Genomic DNA, 26024 nt, shown 5'->3' with positions numbered 1-26024 from the left:
ACAAGGAAATATCAGTTATGAATCACTGGCATAAAACCTAGGTTAGGACTATGAAAGTTATTCAGTAAATTATATCTGCCAGATACTTAAGATGAGCTCTTTTTTTTTTTTTGACAGATCCAGGACATGATTGGAAAAAGCCAAAGCATTTACTGATTTTTAAAATTAAATTAAATTAAATTAAATTTATTTACTGGTGTTTCGAAAACTTGAATAAAATAATCTGGTTAGAATCGAGGGAATAAGTTTGGAATTTAAAAGGGAAACTGTTTTTTTTCCTCCATGTCCCATGAAAATCTCTCTACAAAGAATGATGGCAGATTGAAAATGCTGAGGAATGGGAAGCCATTCTCTTAAGAGAAGAACTGATCATATTACATGGTATGTCACTAGATCTTTTATGTTATTGACAAAGACTCCTGTCTTTAGTGCCTTCATTTGATCAGTTACATGTTTTTACCAAGTCTCCAAATCCCAGTTTCTGGGGGATACAGAGCAGTCCATTGGGTTGTCTCATCTTGATCCAATCCACAAAACAAAGTATAAGCTAAAGTGTGTGAGAGGCATGCGGAAGGTTAAGAAAGGCCAGCAGATCAATTGTAGAGTCTCTACTAGTATTTCTAATAACTGGTTACTGACATAGCCATGCAGCCTAATATTCTATTAATAATCTCAGATTTCTGTTATAAACTCCTGAACTCCTCAGGTTTGAGCCTGATTTGATATAATAATAATTCTAATGTTACATGGTTTCTCCAAAAGAAATAGTGCTGGTTTCTAGGTGGACATTTTTATCCAGACCATCACTAGTCCATTAGTGGAGCAAAGAGCATGAGCCACTCAGGCTAAGATTCATGTACTAACTTGTTCAAAAGTATGTTTCATTATGTGATAGTCATAATGATTTCTCATGCTTCCACATTTTCATCTCTTTTTTTTTCATCTCCAGCAAAAGAGACCATGGGGAGGGAAAATCAAAGCAGTGTGTCTGAGTTCCTCCTCCTGGGGCTCCCCATCCGGCCAGAGCAGCAGGGTGTGTTCTTTGCCCTGTTCCTGGGCATGTACCTGATCATGGTGCTGGGCAACCTGCTCATCCTCCTGGTCATCAGGCTGGACCCTCACCTTCACACCCCCATGTACTTCTTCCTCAGCCACTTGGCCTTCACTGACATCACTTTTTCATCAGTCACAACTCCAAAGATGCTCATGAATATGCAGACACAGAGTCAATCCATCTCGTATGCTGGGTGCATTTCCCAGGTGTATTTTTTCTTAATGCTTGGGTGTCTTGACAGCTTTCTTCTCACCTCAATGGCCTACGACAGGTACGTGGCCATCTGTCACCCCCTCCACTACATCACAGTTATGAGTCAGAGCCTGTGTTTCCTGTTAGTAATTGTGTCCTGGGTCCTATCCTCTGCTAGTGCCATCTTACACACCCTCCTCCTGGCCCATCTCTCTTTCTGTAGAGACAACCTTCTCCCTCACTCCTTCTGCGACCTTGCTACCTTACTTAAACTGTCAACCTCAGATACCACAGTCAATGAGCTGTTTATCCTCACTGTGGGAGTGGTAGTCATTACCCTCCCATTTGCATGCATATTGGTCTCTTATGGCTGCATTGGGGCCACCATCCTTAGGGTCCCCTCTACTAAGGGACTCTACAAAGCCTTGTCTACATGTGGGTCCCACCTCTCTGTAGTGGCTCTGTACTATGGAACAATTATTGGACTGTACTTTTTTCCCTCATCTAATAACTCCAATGACAAGGATGTTATTGTGGCCATATTGTACACTCTGATCACTCCCATGCTAAATCCTTTTATCTACAGTCTGAGAAATCAGGATATGAAAGGAGCTCTGGGAAATATACTTAGTAGAGGAACATTTTCATAAGGATAACTTTTGTTTCCCTATTAACTGAATCCCACACATACAATGTGAGTATCCTTTCCTCTCTGATTAGTTACTTCTTAGTGAGTCTCGATGTGGCCTTCTATCTTTAGTCTCTGCTTCAGCTTGGACATAGCTTTCTTCTCTGTTTAATTTTTTGCTAACTATAGAGAGGGAGAGATTTTACAAATATACCTGCACAACTACCATTTCCTTCCCCCCTCCTTTTTTCTGTGATATTCATTGTTCCACAAACACTGAAGAAAAGTTTTTGTAGTCACAACTCTCACTATTTTGGTGAGGGGGTGTGGATAATTTACAGACCTTATGTAACAAAGCATTTTTCCCTTCTCAAGATAACAAAAATATTATTTCTAGTTGGCTTATGATTTTATTTTATAGTTTAATTCCACAATACATTTAAAAGTTATCTTTTGAGTGACCTTAATTAGAAATCTATTATTAATTCTATCTGTAATTTCTTCTCAAAATATTACTATATTTTTACTTTTAAAACAACCTCCTGTTCCATTTTTAAAATCCCTATCTTTTAAGCTTTCATTGAAACATTTCTTTTTCTGTGGCTTTTTTTCACAAATATAATTGTATATATTTAAAGTGTACAATGTGAAAATTTGATAAACCAGACAACAATAAATGCTATATGGTATCACTTATATGTGGAAACTTTTTTAAAATGCTGATTTCATAGGAACAGAGAATAGAATGGTGGTTACCAGGGGCAGGGTGTAGGGGGAAGTGGGTAATGTAGGTCAAATGGTTCAGTTTTAGTTTGAAGAAGAATAAGTTCTGAGGACCAAGTGTAGTGTGATGGCTAGTTAATAACATGGTATTGCATACTTGAAAGTTTCTGAAGATGGTTCACAAGCATTATCAGTACACACATGAAAAGATTAACTAAAGGAAGTGATAGATGTGTTAATTATCTTAATCTTGGTAATCATTTCACAATATATATGTATTTTAAATCATCACCTCCAATTAAAATAAATAAATTTATATTTAAAAAATCATCACATTGTATACTTTTGTTTATAATCTCTTATAAAAGAAACACTAATCTGTTTTATTCTCTATGGCTTTTTTGTTTATTTTCAGCATTATGTTATTATGAAAATGAAGTGACAAATATTTTTGTGCATTACTTATTGTGTACAAGCAAGAGATTACATAAATTATATACCCAGAAAAAGAGTTATTGGACTGTAGATGTGTATGTTCAATTTAATTATCACTGCTAAATCTTCTGAAATAGTTGTACCAAGAAGTCAATTTGAAAAGACTACATACTGTAGGATTCCAACTATATAAGATGCTGGAAAAGGCAAACTGCAGAGAAGACAAAAATTTCAGTGGTTATCAGGGGTCCAGAGTTTGAGGTGGGAGAAAAATAAACAGAAGAGAGGGGATTTTTAGTTCAGTGAAACTATTCCATATGATAATATAACAGTGGATACATGTCATGATGTATTTGTCAAGAATTTTAAAACTGTACAACACAAAGAGTGAATTCTAAATATAACTATGGGCTTTAATAAAATATATCAATGATGGTTCACTCATAACAAATGTACCAAATGGATGTAAGATGTTTATAACTGGGGAGCTTAGGTAAGGGTCGGGCAGAAGTTCCTGGACATTTTCTGCTCAATTCTTCTTAAACCAAAAACTACTCTAAGAAATACTCTATTAATTTTTTAAAAATCAGCTTTAAATCAGTATAATTTAATTATTATTGTCTGATAATCTTTAAATGTCAAATATTTTCCATTAGAGCTTTTTTTCCATTTCTATAATTTTATTTATTTATTTATTTATTTTTGTTGTTGTTTTAAATTTCCTTTATTGCAATCTCTTTATTTTATTTTTTGATATAAATTTATTTATTTTAATTGGAGGTTAATTACTTTACAATATTGTATTGGTTTTGCCATACATCAGCATGAATCCGCCACAGGTATACACATGTTCCCCATCCTGAACCTGACTCCCTCCTCCCTCCTCGTTGTCTGAGTATGAGAGCTCCTATTATTTTACTTCTTCAATAATACTTGATACTAATAAATTTCTCAAGTTTTTACAATTCTGGTGAGTAGAAAATTGTATCTCATTGTAGTTTTATTTTATATTTTCCTGGTAATTGATGACATAGAACATCTTATCCAATGCTTATGGGATGTTTGTGGCAGAGATGGTTAGCTGTCCACCAGAATTTATGATCTCTTTCCCAAGTGTGAAGCTGGCTCTGGGAGACAGCTGCCACATTTCCTGCTAATCTAGGTGTGGCTCTGTGGCGTGTCCTCCCCAAGGGAAAACAATGTGTGCTATTTTCTGGCTAGAATTTTAAAGAAGGATGTGTATTTTCTCTATTGTCTGGAAGCAGATTTATCTGCAGTCCTGAGAGATCACTGGTCTTGGTCCCTCATTTACCACGTAGTGAAATGCCATCTACCCACTAGAAAACCCACTCTGCAACATTTGCAGCCATCATTGTTCCTACTGGTACAAGATTTTCTTCTGTGAGATAAATGATAATGTCTTTTCCCGCTTTTCTATTGAGTTATTTCTCTTTTTTTATTGCTGTACAGATAGACTTCATATAGTCTTCAGATTAATCCTTTGTCGTATTTGTATATATTGTAAATGCTGCCCATTATTGGAAGCTTGCTACTTTTGCTTCTTACTTTCTATTGATGTCTTAATTTTAAAGTGATTAGAATTATTAATGTATCATTTTATGATTTGTGTTATTGACTTTAAAGTGCTTCCTTGAGAAAGTCACCTTGAAAATGGCAAACATTGTATTTTACAAACAAGAAAAGGATGTGACATCAGAAAAAGTGCAGGATCTGAAGAAAGGTGGACTCAGATTTCTTGTCAGCATCATAAACGTGCATAAATAGTAGGAATACCCCAGTATCAGTTCAGTTCAGTTCAGTTGCTCAGTCGTGTCCGACTCTTTGCGATCGCATGAATTGCAGCACGCTAGGCCTCCCTGTCCATCACCAACTCCCAGAGTTCACCCAGACTCACGTCCATCGAGTCCGTGATGCCATCCAGCCATCTCATCCTCTGTCGTCCTCTTCTCCTCCTGCCCCCAATTCCTCCCAGCATCAGAGTCTTTTCCAATGAGACAACTCTTCCCATGAGGTGGCCAGAGTACTGGAGTTTCAGCTTTAGCATCATTCCTTCCGAAGAAATCCCAGGGCTGATCTCCTTCAGAATGGACTGGTTGGATCTCCTTGCAGTCCAAGGGACTCTCAAGAGTCTTCTCCAACACCACAGTTCAAAAGCATCAATTCTTTGGCACTCAGCCTTCTTCACAGTCCAACTCTCACATCCATACATGACCACAGAAAAAACCATAGCCTTGACTAGACGGACCTTAGTCGGCAAAGTAATGTCTCTGCTTTTGAATATGCTGTCTAGGTTGCTCATAACTTTTCTTCCAAGGAGTAAGCATCTTTTAATTTCATGGCTGAAATCACCATCTGCAGTGATTTTGGAGCCCAGAAAAATAAAGTCTGACACTGTTTCCACTGTTTCCCCATCTATTTTCCATGAAGTGATGGGACCAGATGCCATGATCTTCGTTTTCTGAATGTTGAGCTTTAAGCCAACTTTTTCACTCTCCTCTTTCACTTTCATCAAGAGGCTGTCTAGTTCCTCTTCACTTTCTGCCATAAGGGTGGTGTCATCTGCATATCTGAGGTTATTGATATTTCTCCCAGCAATCTTGATTCCAGCTTGTGTTCCCTCCAGTCCAGCGTTTCTCATGATGTACTCTGCATATAAGTTAAATAAGCAGGGTGACAATATACAGCCTTGACGTACTCCTTTTCCTATTTGGAAAAGTCTGTTGTTCCATGTCCAGTTCTAACTGTTGCTTCCTGACCTGCATACAGACTTCTTAAGAGGCAGGTCAGGTGGTCTGGTATTCCCATCTCTCTCAGAATTTTCCACAGTTTCTTGTAATCCATACAGTCAAAGGCTTTGGCATAGTCAATAAAGCAGAAATAGATGTTCTGAAACTCCCTTGCTTTTTCGACGATCCAGCGGATGTTTGCAGTTTGATCTCTGGTTCCTTTGCCTTTTCTAAAACCAGCTTGAACATCAGGAAGTTCATGGTTCACATATTGTTGAAGCCTGGCTTGGAGAATTTTGAGCATTACTTTACTAGCATGTGAGATGAGTGCAATTGTGCGGTAGTTTGAGCATTCTTTGGCATTGCCTTTCTTTGGGATTGGAATGAATCCTCTAATACAATTTACTATAGGTGAGTTCAACATTAGGTGTGTCTGCCTTGTACAGGGTAGAGTTGTTTAGCAAAATAATCTACAGCGAAACAGTTATGGTATGTGGGTTAACTGACTGTCACAAACATCAATCTGGTGGGGGATGTTGAGAGTCAGGGGGGCTGTGGGTATGCTGTGACAGGGGTATATAGGAACTCCATGCTTTACACTCAATTTTGCTGTAAACCTAAAACTTTAAGATCTATAAACAGTAAGATCCATAATTTAAACAGTAATATGTATAATTTTAAAAAAGACAGATATGGTACTGTAGTGTCAGTGTCAGTCTTTCAAACTCAAACATCAATTACTATCAACTGAACACACACAAACACTGTATGACAAACAGCTGTTATGTGCAAGGCATTGTCCAGAGTCCAGGGGAGGTTCGTGACTTTGGAAAATAGCAGCAATTGAGCATCTAGAGTAAAACCATGCCCCTGACCTTGTTAGTACAGCGCAAGAACCTGAGCTAGTGGTCATCAGAAATAGAATAATAAAATATCAGTAGTATATCCCTTTTTAAAATATAAATTTATTTTAATTGGAGGTTAATTACTTTACAATATTGTATTGGTTTTGCCATACATCAACATGAATCTCCCACAGGTATACACGTGTTCCCCATCCTGAACCCCCCTCCCTCCTTCCTCCCCATACCATCCCTCTGGGTCGTCCCAGTGCACCAACCCCAAGGATCCAGTATCATGCATCGAACCTGGACTGGTGATTCATATCATATATGACATTATACGTGTTTCCATGCCATTCTCCCAAATCATCCCACCCTCTCCCTCTCCCACAGAGTCCAAAAGACTGTTCTATACATCTGTGTCTCTTTTGCTGTCTGGCATACACACACACTGAGGAATCCAGAACTGAAAGAGACACGTGTACCCCAATGTTCATCGCAGCACTGTTTATAATAGCCAGGACATGGAAGCAACCTAGATGTCCATCAGTAGATGAATGGATAAGAAAGCTGTGGTACATGTACACAATGGAGTATTATGCAGCCATTAAAAGAATACATTTGAATCAGTTCTAATGAGGTGGATGAAACTGGAGTAGTATATCTCTTGCTAACAATTGAACAGGCTTCAGTTTTTGTAACACTTTGGACATCTATGTCTCAGTAGGGTTTTGTTCTAGCATTTGGTAGTATATTGTGTGATTTTCAGTGTGGTTTGTATGAAATATATCTGAATTTTTCAAAAGCAAAAAAGTATTTTCCTGACTCATGTACATAAAGATAGTGTGACATTTATGTAAAAATTAAAAATTTTGCCTCTGGTTCTTGTTATGTTTTGGCTATACCACGTGGTTCGTGGGATCTTAGTTCCCTGACAGAGATCGAACTCTGGTCCTGGGCAGTGAGAGTATGGAGCCCTAACTACTGGGCAGCCAGGGAATTCCCTGCCTTTAGTTCTTAAAACACATGGAGTTGTTTTTAATGCAGTAGGAAATGAAGATTTTGTATAATGTTTCTTCATAGTAATAAGGAACTTCTAAAATTTAATTTTTAAAGAGTTCGTCCTTTCTTCACCACTCTACAATAGATGTCCCTGACTAAAATTGAAAGTATCAATCTGGCAATTTCATCTCTATACCAAAAAATAGACTCAGATAAATGATGGGTAATTTTGATGTGGAAGTATTCCATAAGGATTTGCTCAGAAGAGTAGAACAACGGTGCTTGCTTAGCCAACTATTGCAAGAGCTGGAGAATGAAGGTCAGAGGAGTGGCCCTTGAAGGTTAAAATAGCAACAACTGAAGATTTCAGCCTAAAACGTGAAATAGATGGTTTTAAAAGTTTGATGGTTAGTAGCTGAAAAATCTCAAGCAATACTGACAGACTCCTAAAAATATCTCAACGTGCTGCAGCCATGCAGACAGCTCTTAGAAGCCCACCGGGAAATTTCTGTGAACTTCACTTTTGCTTATTTCTGCCTGTAATGTAATTACCTCCAGAAAGTAACGCCTTCTCCTTTTCTGCCCTGTAAATTTCTCATGAGTTCTCATTGCAAAACATTAAACTTGAACAATACAAAAAGGAAAAATCTGGAAGTGTTTCCAGCCTCACCGCTACAAGGAGGGGAAGACTTAGCAGCGGGTGATGAAGATGCTAAATTCGCAACAGTCTAGTAGTGCATAAGGACAAGAAAGGTGGGGTGGGGTAGGAGTCTGCAAGTCCTAGGAAGAAGGTGAGGGATGTGTGATTCAAAACCACCCCAAATGAGCCCATTTAGATCAGCTAACCTTGTGTCTCGATGGCACCCCACTCCAGTACTCTTGCCTGGAAAATCCCATGGACAGAGGAGCCTGGTAGGCTGCAGTCCATGGGGTCGCGAAGAGCCGGACATGACTGAGTGACTTCACTTTCACTTTTCACTCTCATGCATTGGACAAGGAAATGGCAACCCACTCCAGTGTTCTTGCCTGGAGAATCCCAGGGAAGGGGGAGCCTGGTGGGCTGCCGTCTATGGGGTCGCACAGAGTTGGACACGATTGAAATGACTTAGCAGCAACCTTGTGTCTCAGCTGGTAAATAATCCCCTTGCAATAATCCCCTGGGTTCGATCCCTGGGTTGGAAAGATCCCCTGGAGAAGGGAAAGGCTACTCATGCCAGTATTCTGGCCTGGAGAATTCCATGGACTATACATGTCTCAAAAAGTCGGACATGACTGAACGACTTTCACTTTCACTTTTCAAACTGCAGCTGGCCACAGAAGCATGCGTGAGACCAGCCACATCCAGAAAAACCACCATTCTGAACTGAATCAGCCAAGCTTCAACCAACCCTCAGAATTGTAAGTAACATAAACATTTTTTTTCCAAAAGAAACATCTTTACAAAAACCTCTCATGTCCTCCTCTTAGCATTTTTTAGATCTAACAATCTAGATCTTTAGCCTTCCTCTAGTTTGGGAGTCTCAGGAGTTACGGAATTGATTATTGGACATTTCCTATAAACATCTTCACTTTATGTCTTACAACTCACTTTGGTACCTGGTGTCTATCAGATCTTGGTTCCTCAGTTGAAACAGCCAGTTTGTTGTCCTGAAACACACTGCCCCCTCTACCAGTTATCATCAGGATGAGATAGAATGTGTATGTCTGGATGATTTGGATTTGTTAAGTCTCAAGTAAAGAGACATCTTCTCTAGGAAGCTTTTCATGTATCCTCTGCCACTAGGCTGAGCTAACTATTCCTCGCCAGGACACAGTGTTCCGCATACATGACTATAGGCCTTGGCAATGCCAATGCAGGAGATGCAGACTCAATCCCTGGGTTGGGAAGATCCCCTGGAGAAGGAAATGCCAACCCACTCCAGTATTCTTGCCTGGAGAATTCCATGGACAGAGAAGCCTGGCGGGCTACAGTTCATGGGGTTGCAGAGTTGGACATGACTGAGCTACTAAACAATAACAAAAACCACTCTGGAGTCAGACAGCCAAGATTCAATCCTTCTTTTCACTAATTGTGATCCTAAAGTGTTCTCCACCTCTTTGAGCCTGAGTTTCTCAACATATCTCTGAGGGTTGTTGTCAGGATTAAAGTAGAAGATTTTATCACATAGTAAATTTTTTTTTTTTACTTTACAATATTGTATTGGTTTTGCCATACATTAACATGAATCCGCCACAGGTGTACACATGTTCCCCATCCTGAACCCCCCTCCCACCTCCCTCCCTGTACCATCCCTCTGGGTCATCCCAGTGCACCAGCCCTGAGCATCCTGTATATGTATTGAACCTGGACTGGCGATTTGTTTCACATATGATATTATACATGTTTCAATGCCATTCTCCCAAATCATCCCACCCTTTCCCTCTCTCACAGAGTCCAAAAGACTGTTCTGTACATCTGTGTCTGCTGTCTTGCATACAGGGTTATCATTACCATCTTTCTAAATTCTATATATATGCTTTAGTATACTGTACATACTGTACATAGTAAACTCTTTGACTGGCACCTGAAACAATAGAGGTGACATTTATTTTGTTATTCATTATCTGCAAGGGTCTTGGGAGAAAGTAAGTCTGGGTTATATTCCTGAAGGACAAGAGAAGTACATTTATTATGTGGGAAGAGAAAAATTGAATATGTTCTGGGGAACTTCCCTGGTGGTTCCACTGAGGGGGATGTGGGTTCGATCTCTGGTTGGGAAATTTAAAAGATCGCGCATGCCTTGCAGTGTGGCCAATAAAATAAAATAAAATAAAATAAAATTATTTTTCTTTCCCTGAACGATCTAACAGGACTCAGGGTCTCTGGATGCCTAGGTGTCTGGGTGCAGGAGGAACCATATTCTCACCAAAATGGAAAATTTTTTAGATACAGGGATGTGAACATTCAAGCACATTTTATAAAACTTTAAAATCTGGGGAAGGGCCAGCCCTGACAGCTTCCATTTAATGGCACTAGCCAAAGTGACATAGCATCTTCAAAGTATTTTCCAATCCCCATTATCCAAGAAAAGAGCAAATTAAGTTCTATAAAGCATATCCCACCTTATTATTCCCCCAACAAGTGTAAGAATACTGTCAATAAAGATTTCTGAGTGACAGCTAAGAAAGGGAGACAAGGGAACCGTATTTTCAATAATTTGTATTTACCTGTAATTGAGGAAATAGAATCACAGGGACTGTTTTTAAAGGAAAGATAAATATCAGTTGGAAGAATATGTTCTCTTGCTCAAGAGTTTTCTCAAGGCCCCTTTCATGTCTTTATTTCTCAGGCTATAAATAAAGGGGTTCAACATGGGAGTGACCACAGTGTACATCACTGAAGCAATTATGTTACTGTCATTGGTGCCGTTGGATGATGGAAGAAAATATACACCAATAATTGCCCCGTAGTAGAGAGTCACTACTGAGAGATGAGAGCCACATGTGGACAAGGCTTTGCAGATGCCCTTGGCAGAGGGTACCCGGAGGATAGTGGCCCCAATATGGCCATAAGAAACCAGGATGCATACAAATGGAAGCATAATGGCTGTTAACCCTGCAGTAAAGATTACCAACTGGTTGAGGGAAGTGTCTGAGCAGGACAATTTGAGCAGGGCAGCAAGATCACAGAAGAAGTAGGGGATAGTGTTGTCAGCACAGAACGACAGCTGGGCTAGGAGAAGGGTGTGCAAAAGAGCACAAGCACAAGCAATGACCCAGGATCCAAGCACCAGCTTGACACAGACACTCTGGCTCATGATGGCGGTATAATGCAGAGGGTGGCAGATGGCCACATACCTGTCATAGGCCATCGAAGTAATCAGGAAGCTGTCCAGATCAGCAAGGAGTATGAAAAAATATGTCTGTGAAAGGCACCCTGCATAGGGGATGGATTTGCGCTTAGTCTGCATGATCATAAGCATCTTAGGGACAGTGACAGATGAGAAAGTAATATCAGTGAGGGCCAAGTGGCTGAGGAAGAAGTACATGGGGGTGTGGAGCCGAGAGTCTAGCCTGATGAGCAGAATGATGAGCAGGTTGCCCAGCACCGTGGTCAGGTACATGCCCAGGAACAAGGCGAAAAACACACTCTGCTGCTCTGGCCGGATGGGGAGCCCCAGGAGGAGGAACTCGGACACACTGCTCTGGTTCTCCACAGTCATCAGCTGGAGGGGATTAATAGGGAAAGTTGAAGGGAAAAGGTGAATGTCTTGGGATAATAAGGTGATCATCATGGCAGAGAATGATAAAGATGTTCTTTTAATTTAGGGAAGATCTTCATCGTTATTATCTTACATTTGTACCATATTTTGCTGTATAAATGTAGCAAAAGTGTAGGTTTCTTTCTCAGTCTGGTGCCAGACTCTGCAAATGACAATATTAACAGTTAATTTTTGTTAAATACTATCCTTATTCACTGTTCTTATAGCTTCTGTGTAGTAACTGATGTAATATTCTTCAGAATGGGAGCTAGGTAGGCACTATTAATATTATTATTTCCACTTTCCAGATGGGGTACCTGAGGCAGACAGTCTCCAGACCCTGAAGTAAGAAGGGAAGTTGGGATTTGGACCCAAGCACGTTGACTCCAGAATTTGTTCTCTGGAAGCAAAACAAATTATTTGACATCAGAAATCTCTTTGCCCTTCACAATTTTGTGTGTAATAACGTTTAATTCTGCACCCTCTTCTTCTGTATACCCTCCACGATTATTTCTAATTTGTTCATTGTTTGTAGACCCAGAATCTATCAAAGACAGTTAATGCATACACATTGTAAGTTTGTTGATCAAATACAAGATGTCACATCCAATTAAAATCGTTATGGTGGCCTCTTTAAGAAACTTACATCAAGGATCATTGAAGTGCATGTGTCTTTTTGAATTATGGTTTTCTCAGGGTATATGCCAGTAGTGGGATTGCTGAGTTACATGGTAGTTCTATTACTAGTTTCTTAAGGAACCTCCATACTGTCTTCCATAGTGGTTGGATCAATTCATTTTCCCACCAACAGTGCAGGAGTGTTCCCTTTTCCCCCACATCCTCTCCAGCACTTACTGTTTGTAGATTTTTTGATGATGGCCATTCTGACCAATGTGAGATGCAGATATAGAGAACGGACTTGCAAACACAGCAGGAGAAGGAGAGGGTGGGATGAAACTGAGAGAGTAGAACTGACATATATACATTAGCATGTGCAAAATAGATAGCTAGTGGGAAGCTGCTATACGGCACAGGGAGCTCAGCTTGGTACTCCATGATAGAGAGGTGGAATGGGGTGTGGAAGGAGGCTCAGGAAGGACGGGGTATATGTACACTTACAGGTCATTCATGTTGTTGTAGAGCAGAAACTAACACAACATTTTAAAGCAGTTATCCTTCAATTAAAAAATAATAAATACATTTTAAAATGCTAGTGTGAAGGAAGAAATAGATCAGCAATAGGGCTGCCACTGTTGGGGAATTGGGTGAGGAGTGTGCTGTGATGGGGGAAGAATAAACAGTGGTTTGGGAACAACAAGCAGGCTATTAAAAGGTTAGACAAGAAAAAAAACCAGAAACTTACACCAGGTCTTGTCCAAGACCCAGGCTAAATCCTAATCATCCAGGGGCCCCATGTTATTTATTTGCTATACAGTATGACAATCAAATGAGAACAATCTAAAAGCCAAATGGATGAATGGATGGATGGATAAAAAATTTGTGGTATATATACACAATGGAATATTACTCAGCCGTAAGAAGGAACACATTTGAGTCAGTTCTGATGAGGTAGATTAACCTAGAACGTATTATACAGAGTGAAGTGAGTCAGAAAGAGAAAGATAAATATTGTATTCTAATGTATATATACAGAATCTAGAAAAAATGGTACTGAAGAATTTATTTACAGGGCAACAATGGATAAACAGACATAGAGAATAGTCTTATGGACATGGGGAGAGGGGAGGAAAGGGTGAGATGAATGGAAAAAGTAACATGGAAACTTACATTACCATATGTAAAATAGATAGCCAACCGGAATTTGCTGTATGGCTCAGGAAATTCAAACATGTGCTCTGTATCAATCTAGAGGTGTGGAATGGGGCAGGAGATGGGAGGGAGGTTCAAAAGCGAGAGGATATATGTATACCTATGTCTGATTCATGTTGAGGTTTGACAGAAAACAACAAAATTCTGTAAAGCAATCATCCTTCAATTTAAAAAAAAATTAAAAGCCAAATGTAATTTTTAAAAGGAATTCTAATCTTTTTCAGTGTCTCTAAAATAGCCTATGAGATATTTATCTCCTTACCCAAATCAGTATTTATCCAAATTTCTATAAATATTTTAAAAAGAGGAGGTAAGAAATCACTAGAACCTATCAAACTTTATTATAAAGCGATACCAGTTACAACAAATGATATAATTTCAGAAGCACAGACCAATAAGGCAGTGGAGAGGAACAGAGAGTCTAGAAACAAAGACACATTTATAATGAGGACTTGGCCTCACCATCACTCTGTCAACTGGATTCCAGAGGACACCATGTACCGCCATGAAGTAAGAGACCCTGAAGTATACTAATGTATATATATGGAATTTAGAAAGACGGTAACGATAACCCTGTATGAGAGACAGCAAAAGAGACACAGATGTATAGAACAGTCTTTTGGACTCTGTGGGAGAGGGAGAGGGTGGGATGATTTGGGAGAATGGCATTGAAACATGTATAATATCATATATGAAATGAATCGCCAGTCCAGGTTCAATGAATGATACTGGATGCTTGGGGCTGGTGCACTGGGACGACCCAGAGGGATGGTACAGGGAGGGAGGAGGGAGGGGGGTTCAGGATGGGGAACACGTGTATACCTGTGGCAGATTCATGTTAATGTATGGCAAAACAAATACAATATTGTAAAGTAATTAACCTCCAATTAAAATAAATAAGTTTATATAAAAAATGTGGGAATCAGATATCAGATTAGCATATCTATGAATTCGTTACCTTTAAGTCTCTCGAGAAACCTATATGCAGGTCAGGAAGCAACAGTTAGAACTGGACATGGAAAAACAGACTGGTTCCAAATAGAAAAAGGAGTACATCAGGACTGTATATTATCACCCTGTTTATTTAACTTATATGCAGAGTACATCATGAGAAATGCAAGGCTGGAAGAAGCACAAGCTGGAATCAATATTGCCAGGAGAAATATAAAAAACCTCAGATATGCAGATGACACCACCCTTATGGCAGAAAATGAAGAGGAACTAAAAGCCTCTTGATGAAAGTGAAAGAAGAGAGTGAAAAAGTTGGCTTAAAGCTCAATATTCAGAAAACTAAGATCATGGCATCTGGTCCCATCACTTCGTGGGAAATGGATGGGGAAACAGTGGAAACAGTGTCACACTTTATTTCTGGGGACTCCAAAATCATTGCAGATGGTGACTGCAGCCATGAAATTAAAAGATGCTTACTCCTTGGAAGGAAAGTTATGACCAACCTAGATAGCATATTCAAAAGCAGAAATATTACTTTGCCAACAAAGGTCTGTCTAGTCAAGGCTATGGTTTTTCCAGTGGTCATGTATGGATGTGAGAGTTGGACTGTGAAGAAAGCTGAGTGCCAAAGAACTGATGCTTTAGAACTGTGGTGTTGGAGAAGACTCTTGAGAGTCCCTTGGACTGCAAGGAGATCCAACCAGTCCATTCTAAAGGAGATCAGTCCTGGGTGTTCATTGGAAGGACTGATGCTGAACCTGAAACTCCAATACTTTGGCCACCTCATGACTCATTGGAAAAGACTCTGATGCTGGGAGGGATTGGGGGCAGGAGGAGAAGGGGACGACAGAGGATGATGGCATCACCGACTCGATGCACATGAGTTTGAGTGAACTCCGGGAGTTGGTGATGGACAGGGAGGCCTGGCATGCTGTGATTCATGGGATTGCAAAGAGTCGGACAAGACCAAGCGACTGAACTGAACTGAACTGAAGTCTCCCAGAAACAGATGAAAGATAGTTTGCTACTTAGTCCTAGAGGCAGAAGCTTTTCTGGCCAGATTTCTAGCACCTCAGACCCAACCCCTAACCCCAACTCTTCATGGAGTGTGGGAAATGAGCAATGCAATACTCTCTTTTAATTTTCCCAAGATTCAGATATTGGGGGACAGCTTTTCTTGGGGCAACATGCAGAGTTATGCCTGTGCAGTGTGATTTGCAGATCCGCATAGAACCTCCTGTATCTCTACCCAGAATTCCACCCTCCACAGGCTGCTGGTACCTAACATTCTTTCAGTTAGATAAAAACTTAAAGGTTCCAATTATAGATTAGGTTTAGAAATAAGTAATACTGGGAGAGAGAGCCATAGGGATTCACTGAGGCAGAATGACTGGGAACTGTTCATATTTGGGGACCAGATTTGAGTGGCTGAAAAAGGGCACTGACCTCTTCAGACAAAGCGAGGAGGGACAAAGTGGGAAGTATAGGAAGAAGAAGAGTGGAGGCTGTGGACGCTGAGGGTCAGTTTACTATCTTTCCAGTTTGGCTGAATGACTACGATAGGGCTAGAAATAGACACGTTGTTAACAAAATCTTATTCGGCACTTGATCTGCACCAGGTAATTTTCAAATACTCTTTACTTCTTCCCTAAACTTTTCAAAATAGGTATTCAGATCCTCATTAGGGAGGTGAGCATTGAGACTCAGTGACAAAACTTGCCCAATCTTAGAGTACTAGTATATGGTGACCCTGGGATTTGATCCCACGTCTACCTGGCTTCAAAGATCATATTCTTCCCACTGTATTACATGCCCTCATTAACTATATCCTCAGATAAGACAGTACTTGCTGCCTCAGTTCAGTTCAGTTGCTCAGTCGTGTCCGACTCTGTGCGACTGCATGAATTGCAGCACGCCAGGCCTCCCTGTCCATCACCAACTCCCGGAGTTCACTCAAACTCACGTCCATCAAGTCGGTGATGCCATCCAGCCATCTCATCTTCGGTCATCCTCTTCTCCTCCTGCCCCCAATCCCTCCCAGCATCAGAGTCTTTTCCAATGAGTCAGCTCTTCACATGAGGTGGCCAAAGTATTGGAGTTTCAGCTTTAGCATCATTCCTACCAAAGAACACCCAGGACTGATCTCCTTTAGGATGGACTGGTTGGATCTCCTTGCAGTCCAAGGGACTCTCAAGAGTCTTCTCCAACACCACGGTTCAAAAGCATCAATTCTTTGGCACTCAGCTTTCTTCACAGTCCAACTCTCACATCCATACATGACTACTGGAAAAACCATAGACAGAACTAGACAGAACTTTGTTGGCAAAGTAATGTCTCTGCTTTTGAATATGCTATCTAGGTTGGTCATAACTTTCCTTCCAAGGAGTAAGCGTCTTTTAATTTCATGGCTGCAGTCACCATCTGCAATGATTTTGGAGCCTAAGAACATTCAGAAATACAGGGAAGGAAATCAGGAAGTTTGAGGATGAGTGGAAGATTTGTGGTTTCAAGATAAGTGCCTAGATGATCATGTCAACGATACTGATAATAAAATTATAATAACAATCATCTTTTAGCCACATATCTATTGTTTGAATAACATGGGTCAGCTGCTGCAATGTACTTTATATCATATTATATCTAAAAGGACCACAAAAATGCATCATTCTCACTAAAACAGTTGGAAAGTTGGACTTACAAGTGTAAATAATTTGCCCTAAATCATTCAGCAAGAAAATGATGGACAGATCATTCGATTCCATATTTATCTTATTTCAAGCACATGTTCCCAGTCGCCATGCTACACTGACTCCAGAAAAGTCAACTGACAGAAAGGAAACATCTGGTTACATATTCCTCAGTAAAGAGAAAAATGTGAGATCTGTTATTTCCCCCAAAGCTTTTGGGTGGATGTACTGCATCAGTCCTTAAATAAATAATCAGAAGTCAATAGAGAGACTAGGAGACCAGCTACTGAATTTATAAAGACAACTGCTTACAAAATGAATTTCTCAGAGCCCCAGTACAAAAGGAGATCAAACTCTGATCAGTATTTTTCATAGACTACCTAATTTCTATCAATAAGTGAAAGGTTAAGACAATTATGGTACACATCTATTGGAAGTAACATCATGTAGCTGATAAAATGAATTCATTAAGCTTATAATATGATTTTTGAAGGAACATAATAGAAAGCTTCCCAGGTGGTACAGTGGTAAAGAATTGATCTGCCAGTGCAAGAGACACAGGACAGTTGGGTTCGATTCCTGGGTTGGAAGATCCCTTGGAGTAGGAAATGATAACCCACTCTAGTATTCTTACCTGGAAAATTCCATGGACAGAGGAGTCTGGCAAGGTACAGCCATGGGGTCACAAAGAGTCAGACATGAATGAGTAACTGAGCACACACATATGTTTACTACTATTTGCAAAAAAAAATAAAATACAGATTATATTATTATTATTAAACCTGGAAGGTTTTGCTCTCAGCTTGCATGCATGCCAGATACCCATTGTGAAAAAGAGAACAATTTATTAAAAGGGAAGGTATAAATGCCAGGGAATTATGGTTATTACATCTAACTAAGTTATTGAGATGACACAACAAAATTATAAAAGTGCTAAGCACAGTATAATCATCTTCCAGATTTTGTACCAGACCATTCATACACACACACACACACACACACACACACACATACACACACTACTGAGTGAAATCTATACATACCACCCTTACCTAACTCAGGAGTGATGAATTCAGATACTCTGAGCTCAAAGTTATGACATGACTGAAGCGACCTAGCATGCAGCATGCGAGGGTATGAATATGAACTAATTTTTCATTTTCTGTCCAAAATACTTTGATCTGGAAAAAGAAAAAAGTCACGCACTCAGTCTTGAAGTGGGAGGAGGTACACTCTTCTTTTCACCAGATCCAAGGCAATGACAAAGGTATCCATTTTTAGCAGCTAGGTTGGGACCCAGGAGACCAAGGGTACCAATTTCTGGCAAGGAACAACTTGGTAGTGATAAATGCACTTCCCTTAACCATTCCCAGTAGATGTATCTTCTCCAGATACTACAGATAGTCGATTCCTTTGGGAATACAAATGAGGACTCATTATTTCACAGTCATTTAAATAATGTTTGCTTCTAGGAATTCATTTAACCTTCTCAATCACTTTTGAGGTAGATAGTAGCTTTCCCATTTTATCACAATGCATACTTTCTCGGTCGCTCAGTCATTTCTGACTCTGTGTGGCCCCATGGGCTGTAGTCCACCAGGCTTCTCTGCCCATGAGATTTTCCAGACAAGAATACTGGAGTGGGTTTCCATTTCTTCTTCCAGGGGATCTTCCTGACTCAGGGATCAAACCCACATCTTTTATGTCTCCTGCATTGGCAGGCGGATTCTTTACCACTGAGCCACATGGGTAGCTCTTTATCGCAATAAGAGTGGCTCAAAAGAAAATGGTCAAATGAGGATTCAAACACAAACACGCTAACTTCACATCTAAAGCCCTGCTCCATTGCACCATGATGCCTGTCTTTTCACAGTGGGCTCTGAATAGTGTGAATTTCTTCCTTCCACATTCAGTCTGGAACTGGGAGGAAAGTTGCTATTAATTCAGTCTTGAACTGGGAGGAAAGTTGCTATTAATTCAGTCTTGAACTGGGAGGAAAGTTGCTATTAATACTTGTCCCTGGGGAATAAAGACATTTAACAATGAATCATTCGGTTTCTTCTTCTCAGAAATAGAATTTTTTCCTTCTTACAGAAATAATTGAATCTATACAGGGATTTTTCGGTGGTCAGTTGTGACAAAAACAGTAGCTGGCACATAATTAGGGCTTAAAATATATTCTTTAGCCATAGGTATGAGTGTGAGAAGCCATCAGTGTCAGAAATCTACTCCATTTTGACTGGCAAAATTAAAAAAAAAGAGATACAGAATCAAGTGGAGGAGATAGCATTTTACTCAATATTTTCCAAGAGTGTCTATTTACTCATTCATAAAAATATTTTTTAACTACTATGTGGCAAGGGTTTTGTGAGGGACTTTGAATAAAGATTTGAAAACATTTCTTTTCTCTAAAAGAGCGCCCCATCTAGTGAGCAGGAGAGACAAAACCGTGTGTGTCAAGTGTTGTAACAAAGGCAAGTGATGAGAGTTATGGGAGCACAGAGGAAGGGTGCCAAATCCAAATTCAAGGAGTCAAGTAAGGTAGGTTTTAGGAAGTTACAGAAAAGCAGAGACCTAAGACAAAAAAGAAAAGGGGAATGACAGAGGATGAGATGGCTGGATGGCATCACCAACTCAATGGACGTGAGCCTGAGTGAACTCCGGGAGTTGGTGATGGACAGGGAGGCCTGGTGTGCTGCGATTCATGGAGTTGCAAAGAGTCAGACACGACTGAGCGATCGAACTGAAGACAAAAAACAAGTCAAAGGTGACATGGAGAGTGTGAAGACAGAGCACTTGAAAGAGAGAAAAACAGAGGAACAGGAAAAGTCATGGGAAAGAGAAAAGGCAAGAAATTCAGGAAACTATTCAGGAAAAGTGAAAGGCTGAAATGTACACTTCATCAGGGGAAGAAGTTCAGGATGTGGCAAGAGAAAGTAGCGGGAATGAATGGTGCAGAACCTTGGAAGTCATGTTGAATTATTTGCACTTTTTAATGTTTGCCTTGTACTGAAAAAAGCTTTCTTTAGAATTATAATTAGGAAAATATCTAATTGTGGTATACTTTTTTAAAAGATAATAAGTAGTTATAGCTTAGTTTCTATCAACGAGGGAGGGGTAAAAGTCACTGTGGTATACTCCCATTGGAATATTATGTAACTGTTAAACTGATGTTTATGTAAAGCTTATGTATAATTTTTGAAATAACATAATAGAAAATTTGTATATAGGCATATTTACAGCAATTTGCAAAGATGCAGATTATGATTTTCTTAAAACCTAGAGTCATGTGCTCCAAAATGTTAAAAAGAGTATTTTGTTGTTGAGAGCAGAGACATATATGTATTTTTTAAAAACTTCTGGCTGTAATATTTATATAACCCTGCCTTTCCAGTGTTCTTCCCTGGAGAATCCCAGGGACAGGGGAGCCTGGTGGGCTGCCATCTATGGGGTCGCACAGAGTCGGACACGACTGAAGCGACTTAGCAGCAGCAGCAGCAGCAGCAGCAGCAGCAGCAGCAGCCTTTCCTTTATAAGTATCGAAAGTATTAGTTCTGTGAACTGTTGCTGAGTCATGGGAAAGGGAGAGTCCAGGAAGAAAAATCCATTGGTTGACAAACTTTAAGAAGAGGATAGGGACTTCCCTGGTGGTCCAGTGGTTAAGAATCTACCTGCCAATACAGGGCACATAGGTTCAATCCCTGGTCCAGGAAGACTTAACATGCAATTAAGTCTGAGAGTCACAACTACTGAAGCCCGAGTACTCTAGAGCCCAGGCTCTGCAACAAGAGAGGCCGCTGCCATGAAAAGCCCAGGCACGGCAACTAGAGGGTAGCCCTTGCTCACCACAACTAGCGAGAGCCCATATGCAGCAATGAGGACCCAGAAGAGCCAAAAATAAATTAGTTAAAATTTTCTTTTAAAAAAGAAGAGAAATGTAGGTTGAAAAAAAGACCGTCAAAGATTATCTCAAGCTGTAAACACCACTTTGTCCTGTGTACCTCACTCTTAACAATCACTAGTGGCACAACAAACGATCATTTTCTTCAAAAAGTCAATTTGAAAGAATCTGAAGCTGTTAAATTTTGAGTCAACTTTTCTGGGTCATGTGTGTCAACACCCTTTCCCATTTCCAAGTTTGTTTCCTTTGTGGGTTATTTTTCATCTATTTTCTTTCCTTCTTCCCCTCCTTCCTTCTTTCTTCCCTTCTTTTTTTCCTTCCTTGAGAATTGTTTTCATTTGATGTAACCAAACCCAAGTTTGTCAAGAAAGCAACAAAATCTCTAAACAAAAAACTGCCTCTTGCCAGTTTGCATTGCATGATGACCACCAGAGAAATAAAACACAAAATCATTTCCTTTGGGTTACCTGGTGGGTATGGCCCAATAAAAGTCTTTTGAGTGGGATAGAGTTCTACCTAAATTCTCAGACACCACTTGGTCATTTGGCTACCTGGACCTCACTGGAACCAGTAATTTTTTAAAAATAACTCTCTCGAGTTTATCTTACACCAAAATGTGAATAAAGCTGGGAAACAGAGCCTGAAACAGAAGGAAAACTGAGGGTGCCTGAGATTCTTCCTCCGTGGGCTCATTCTATAAGGTTCCAACACAAACATCCTTCCCAAGGGACAGATTTCCTAGAGAAATCAAGGGGGAAATTGGGCAATTAACCCAAGTCTGATGGACATCTTTAAACTGTAAATTACAAGTTCTTTTCCCCATCCCCTAGGGTTCCTTCCTTGGCTAGTTATACTCCTCCATTCATAGATGTGGGGCTGGTAGATAGGAGTGAGAATCTGAGCTTGTAGCTTTTCTTTTTGATGCTCAAGAAACATTGATGACCTTGGGAGCTGATATTCAGGTCCCCTAAAGACAATCTCAGGACGTATTTACCACCACACACTGAGTCATAAATGCTCTTAAGGTCAGTATTGGGGATGGAATGGATTTTTTTTTTTCTCAGCAATATATAAGTTAAAGTAGGTAATGCTGCTGCTGCTGCTGCTAAGTCACTTCAGTCGTGTCCGACTCTGTGACCCCATAGATGGCAGCCCAGCAGGCTCCGCCATCCCTGGGATTCTCCAGGCAAGAACGCTGGAGTGGGTTGCCATTTCCTTGTCCAATGCATGAAAGTGAAAAGTGAAAGTGAAGTCGCTCAGTCGTGTCCGACTCTCCACGACCCCTTGGACTGCTGCCTACCAGGCTCCTCTGTCCAAGGGATTTTCCAGGCAAGAGTACTGGAGTGGGTTGCCATTGCCTTTTCTGAAAATAGGGTATGGAAGAGGAAAAATCAGAAAGCTGATTTTGGCATGGAAAAGGGAGAAGTAAAAAGAGAAAATAAGAGAGAGTAGGGAGAAGGAATAGAGACAAAGAATGGAGATGCAGAGGCAGAGAGAATGAGGACTGAGAGAGAAAGTAGGAGGAAATGAAAGGAAAAGAAAGTGAAGGTGGGAACAGGAAGAGAGGAAAAAGCAAAAAGAGAGAAAAGTGAACCAGGAGATAAAACAGAGATTCAGAGAAGCAGTCTTTCAGGAGAAATTCTACTTGCTTTGGGTCCTGACAGAGTCCAATTGCTGAATGCAGAAGGGATATTTTTGAGTCACCGTTGTGACCAATAGCAAATGCTTCCAATGGGTAGTAACCTCATGTCCTTATGTGTTAGGTAGGAGTTTGCTCTGGGAAGCTATTGTTTTTTTGTGGTATACAAGGTGTAAGTTAAGGGAGGACCCAGGGATTTTGTTGCGCATTGGTGCCCAAATAACCAAAGTATTTGAATATGCCTGAAATCCCTCCATTATTGGTATATCCGTTTCTTATTGCCACTCTAACAAATTGCACAAACTTAGTAACTTAAAAAAACCCCACATATTTATTGTGTTACAGCTCTGAAGGTCAGAAGTCTGACTTTTGGCGTTTCTCCTGAAGACTCTAAAGGAGAATTGTCTCCGTGCCTTTTCCAGCTTCCAGAAGACACTTGCACTCATTGCTTGTAGCCCCTTCCTCCATCGTCTATGCCAGGAGCATAATGTCTTAAAATCTCTCTCTAACAAACTTCTGCTCTCCACTTCTACATTTAAAGACACCTGTGATTACACTGGGCCCACCAAGATAGTCCAAGGTAATCTCATATTAAAGTCAGATGATTAGCAGCCTCAATTCCACCTGTAGCTTAATTCCTCTCCTGCCATATCCACAGATTCTGGGTATCAGAACATGGACATCTTTGCAGGTTACTATTTCTGCTTACCATAACCAACTAGCAGGTGTATTAAAAGGTAGGATCCAATAAGGAGATGAAAGTTCGGGATAGAGCTAAAATTTCACTTATTTTGGCATCTTTTGATAACAGTCCTTATTTTTTTAATGAGATGTTATTATGTTGCATAGAGAGGAAAGAGAATGTATTAAAAATGATATACTTTGTATATATAGGGCTTCCTTTATAGCTCAGTTGGTGAAGAATCCACCTACAATGCAGGAGACCCTGTTTAATTCCTGGGTCGGGAAGATCTGCTGGAGAAGGGATACGCTACCCACTCCAGTATTCTTGGGCTTCCCTTGTGGCTCAGCTGGTAAAGAATTCACCGGCAATGTGGGGGACATGGGTTTGATCCCTGGGTTGGGAAGATCCCCTGGAGAAGGGAAAGGCTACCCATTCCAGTTTTCTGGCCTGGAGAATTCCATGGACAGTACTTTGTATATATAAGATGTTACATCATCTCTTAGCCTTCTATGTAGAAAATGAACCATAAATAAATTTGCATGAAATATTTGCTGGGAGTCAGATTGGTCTTTGTTTCTTAACATAACATAGGATCCCAGAGAACGTACAACCACCAAAGAGGAGGAAGTCTAAATAACATCAAATGGAAATCTGTCTTTCCAGGAAAGCTGGAACAGAGATGTCAGCAAGATTGAGGACGGTGGGGATGAGGAAGAAGAGCTTGGAAACATAGGAGACACACACAGATTTCTTAGGGTCTTTAAACCATATTAAGGTTGTTTCACTTCATCTTAAGATCCACGGGAATCCTTTGAGAATTTTTAAACAGGGGAAGTCATTTAGGTTTTCAAAAAAGAAATATAGGTTTTTAAAAGAATCTCTCTTTGGCTGCAGGAGGGAGAATGGATTAACATAATCCAGAGTTTCTTAAGGACCCTCTGTGAATTGAAAAAAAAATACAAAATATGTGTATATGATGAGTGCTCTTTAGCAAATACAATACTTTTTATCGTTTCATATGAAAAGTATAACTGCCATACAAAATCTAACAATGGTTGTTCAAATCAACTCTTCTAAAGGTTGCTGTGCAATGGTTGATGATCCTCACCACAGAGCACTCGCGGGGCAGTAAAATAAATGGCTGCGTCATCATGTACTCACCCTCCGCGACACAAATAAATGAATGCTATTTTGCTAGTGAATCAAGAAAAGGTGGTTCTCTTTCACAGTCCCTCGCTGATAATTTTTTCTAATTCCCTTATGTGTCAACATATAAGGAGTATATAAGAAATACGTTGTTTCCCACTTCCCAAAATCAGATATATATATATTTACATGACTGCTAAAATTATTTCAGAGACCTTCATATTCTCAACCATTCTTCATCTGCAGCAGACAGGAGAGGAGAATGAGGAAGGAGAACCAGAGCAGCGTGTCAGAGTTCCTCCTCCGGGGGCTCCCCCTCCGGCCAGAGCAGCAGGGCATGTTCTTCGCCCTGTTCCTGGGCATGTACCTGACCACAGTGCTGGGCAACCTGCTTATCATCCTGCTCATCAGGCTGGACCCTCGTCTCCACACCCCCATGTACTTCTTCCTCAGCCACTTGGCCCTCACTGACGTCTCCTTCTCATCTGTCACCATTCCTAAGATGCTAGTGAGCATGCACACCCAGGACCAATCCATCCCCTATGGAGGCTGCATAGCACAGATGTATTTTTTCATATTTTTTACTGATCTGGACAGCTTCCTTATTACCTCCATGGCATATGACCGCTATGTTGCTGTATGTCGCCCCCTTCACTACACCACTATCATGAGGCAGGAGCTGTGTGCCTTCCTAGTGGCTGGATCCTGGATGCTGTCTGGTGCCAGCTCCCTTTCTCACACTCTCCTCCTGACCCAGCTATCCTTCTGTGCTGACCACACCATCCCCCATTTCTTCTGTGACCTTGGTGCTCTGCTCAAACTGTCCTGCTCAGACGTCTTCCTCAATGAGTTGGTCATGTTCATAGTAGGCGTGGTGGTCATTACTCTGCCATTCACATGCATCCTGATATCTTATGGGTACATCGGGGCCACCGTTCTAAGGGTCCCTTCAACCAAAGGAATCTGCAAAGCATTGTCCACGTGTAGCTCCCATCTCTCTGTAGTGACTCTATACTATGGGTCAATATTTGGGCAGTACCTCTTCCCAACACTGAGCGATTTCATTGACAAGGACATCATTGTGGCTCTCATGTACACGGTGATCACGCCCATGCTGAATCCCTATATCTACAGCCTTAGGAACAAGGACATAAAAGGGGCCCTGGGGAAACTCTGCAGTAGAGCAATGCTTTTCTTCCAGTGACACCCAACTTTTATGTAAATCAGAACCTCATTTTGATTCATCTCTTGTATTTGATCTTTCCATTTGAATATAACTCAAAACTTTAATGTCTCCAAACCCTAAGAAAAATGATGGCAT

The 26024-nt window shown here is 40.4% G+C and overlaps 2 protein-coding genes across 2 annotated transcripts; one reads left to right on the top strand and one right to left on the bottom strand.

Moving 5' to 3' along the window:
* Positions 1-960: 960 nt before the first annotated feature.
* On the top strand, positions 961-25907 carry LOC105612728 (olfactory receptor 1J2). The gene is made up of 2 exons (XM_012163629.4): positions 961-1449; positions 24957-25907. The coding sequence occupies exons 1-2, from the start codon at positions 961-963 to the stop codon at positions 25905-25907; spliced, it is 1440 nt and encodes a 479-aa protein (XP_012019019.3).
* LOC101117748 (olfactory receptor 1J1) lies at positions 10884-11837 on the bottom strand. The gene has a single exon (XM_012175926.4). It carries the CDS (start codon positions 11823-11825, stop codon positions 10884-10886), a length of 942 nt encoding a protein of 313 aa, XP_012031316.3. The 5' UTR covers positions 11826-11837.
* Positions 25908-26024: the final 117 nt, after the last annotated feature.

Source organism: Ovis aries, chromosome 3 (genome assembly GCF_016772045.2).
Source record: "Ovis aries strain OAR_USU_Benz2616 breed Rambouillet chromosome 3, ARS-UI_Ramb_v3.0, whole genome shotgun sequence".
Taxonomy (NCBI): Eukaryota; Metazoa; Chordata; class Mammalia; order Artiodactyla; family Bovidae; genus Ovis; species Ovis aries.
This window is presented reverse-complemented; position numbering and strand designations above follow the sequence as displayed.

What these genes read in the sequence shown, in the direction of transcription:
- LOC105612728 (XM_012163629.4), top strand. Translation starts at nt 961, where the DNA reads ATGGGGAGGGAAAATCAAAGCAGTGTGTCTGAGTTCCTCCTCCTGGGG. An exon ending in TCTTACACACCCTCCTCCTG is followed by an intron (nt 1,450 to 24,956) that starts GCCCATCTCTCT and finishes TGCAGCAGACAG; the next exon opens with GAGAGGAGAATGAGGAAGGA.
- LOC101117748 (XM_012175926.4), bottom strand. Translation starts at nt 11,825, where the DNA reads ATGACTGTGGAGAACCAGAGCAGTGTGTCCGAGTTCCTCCTCCTGGGG.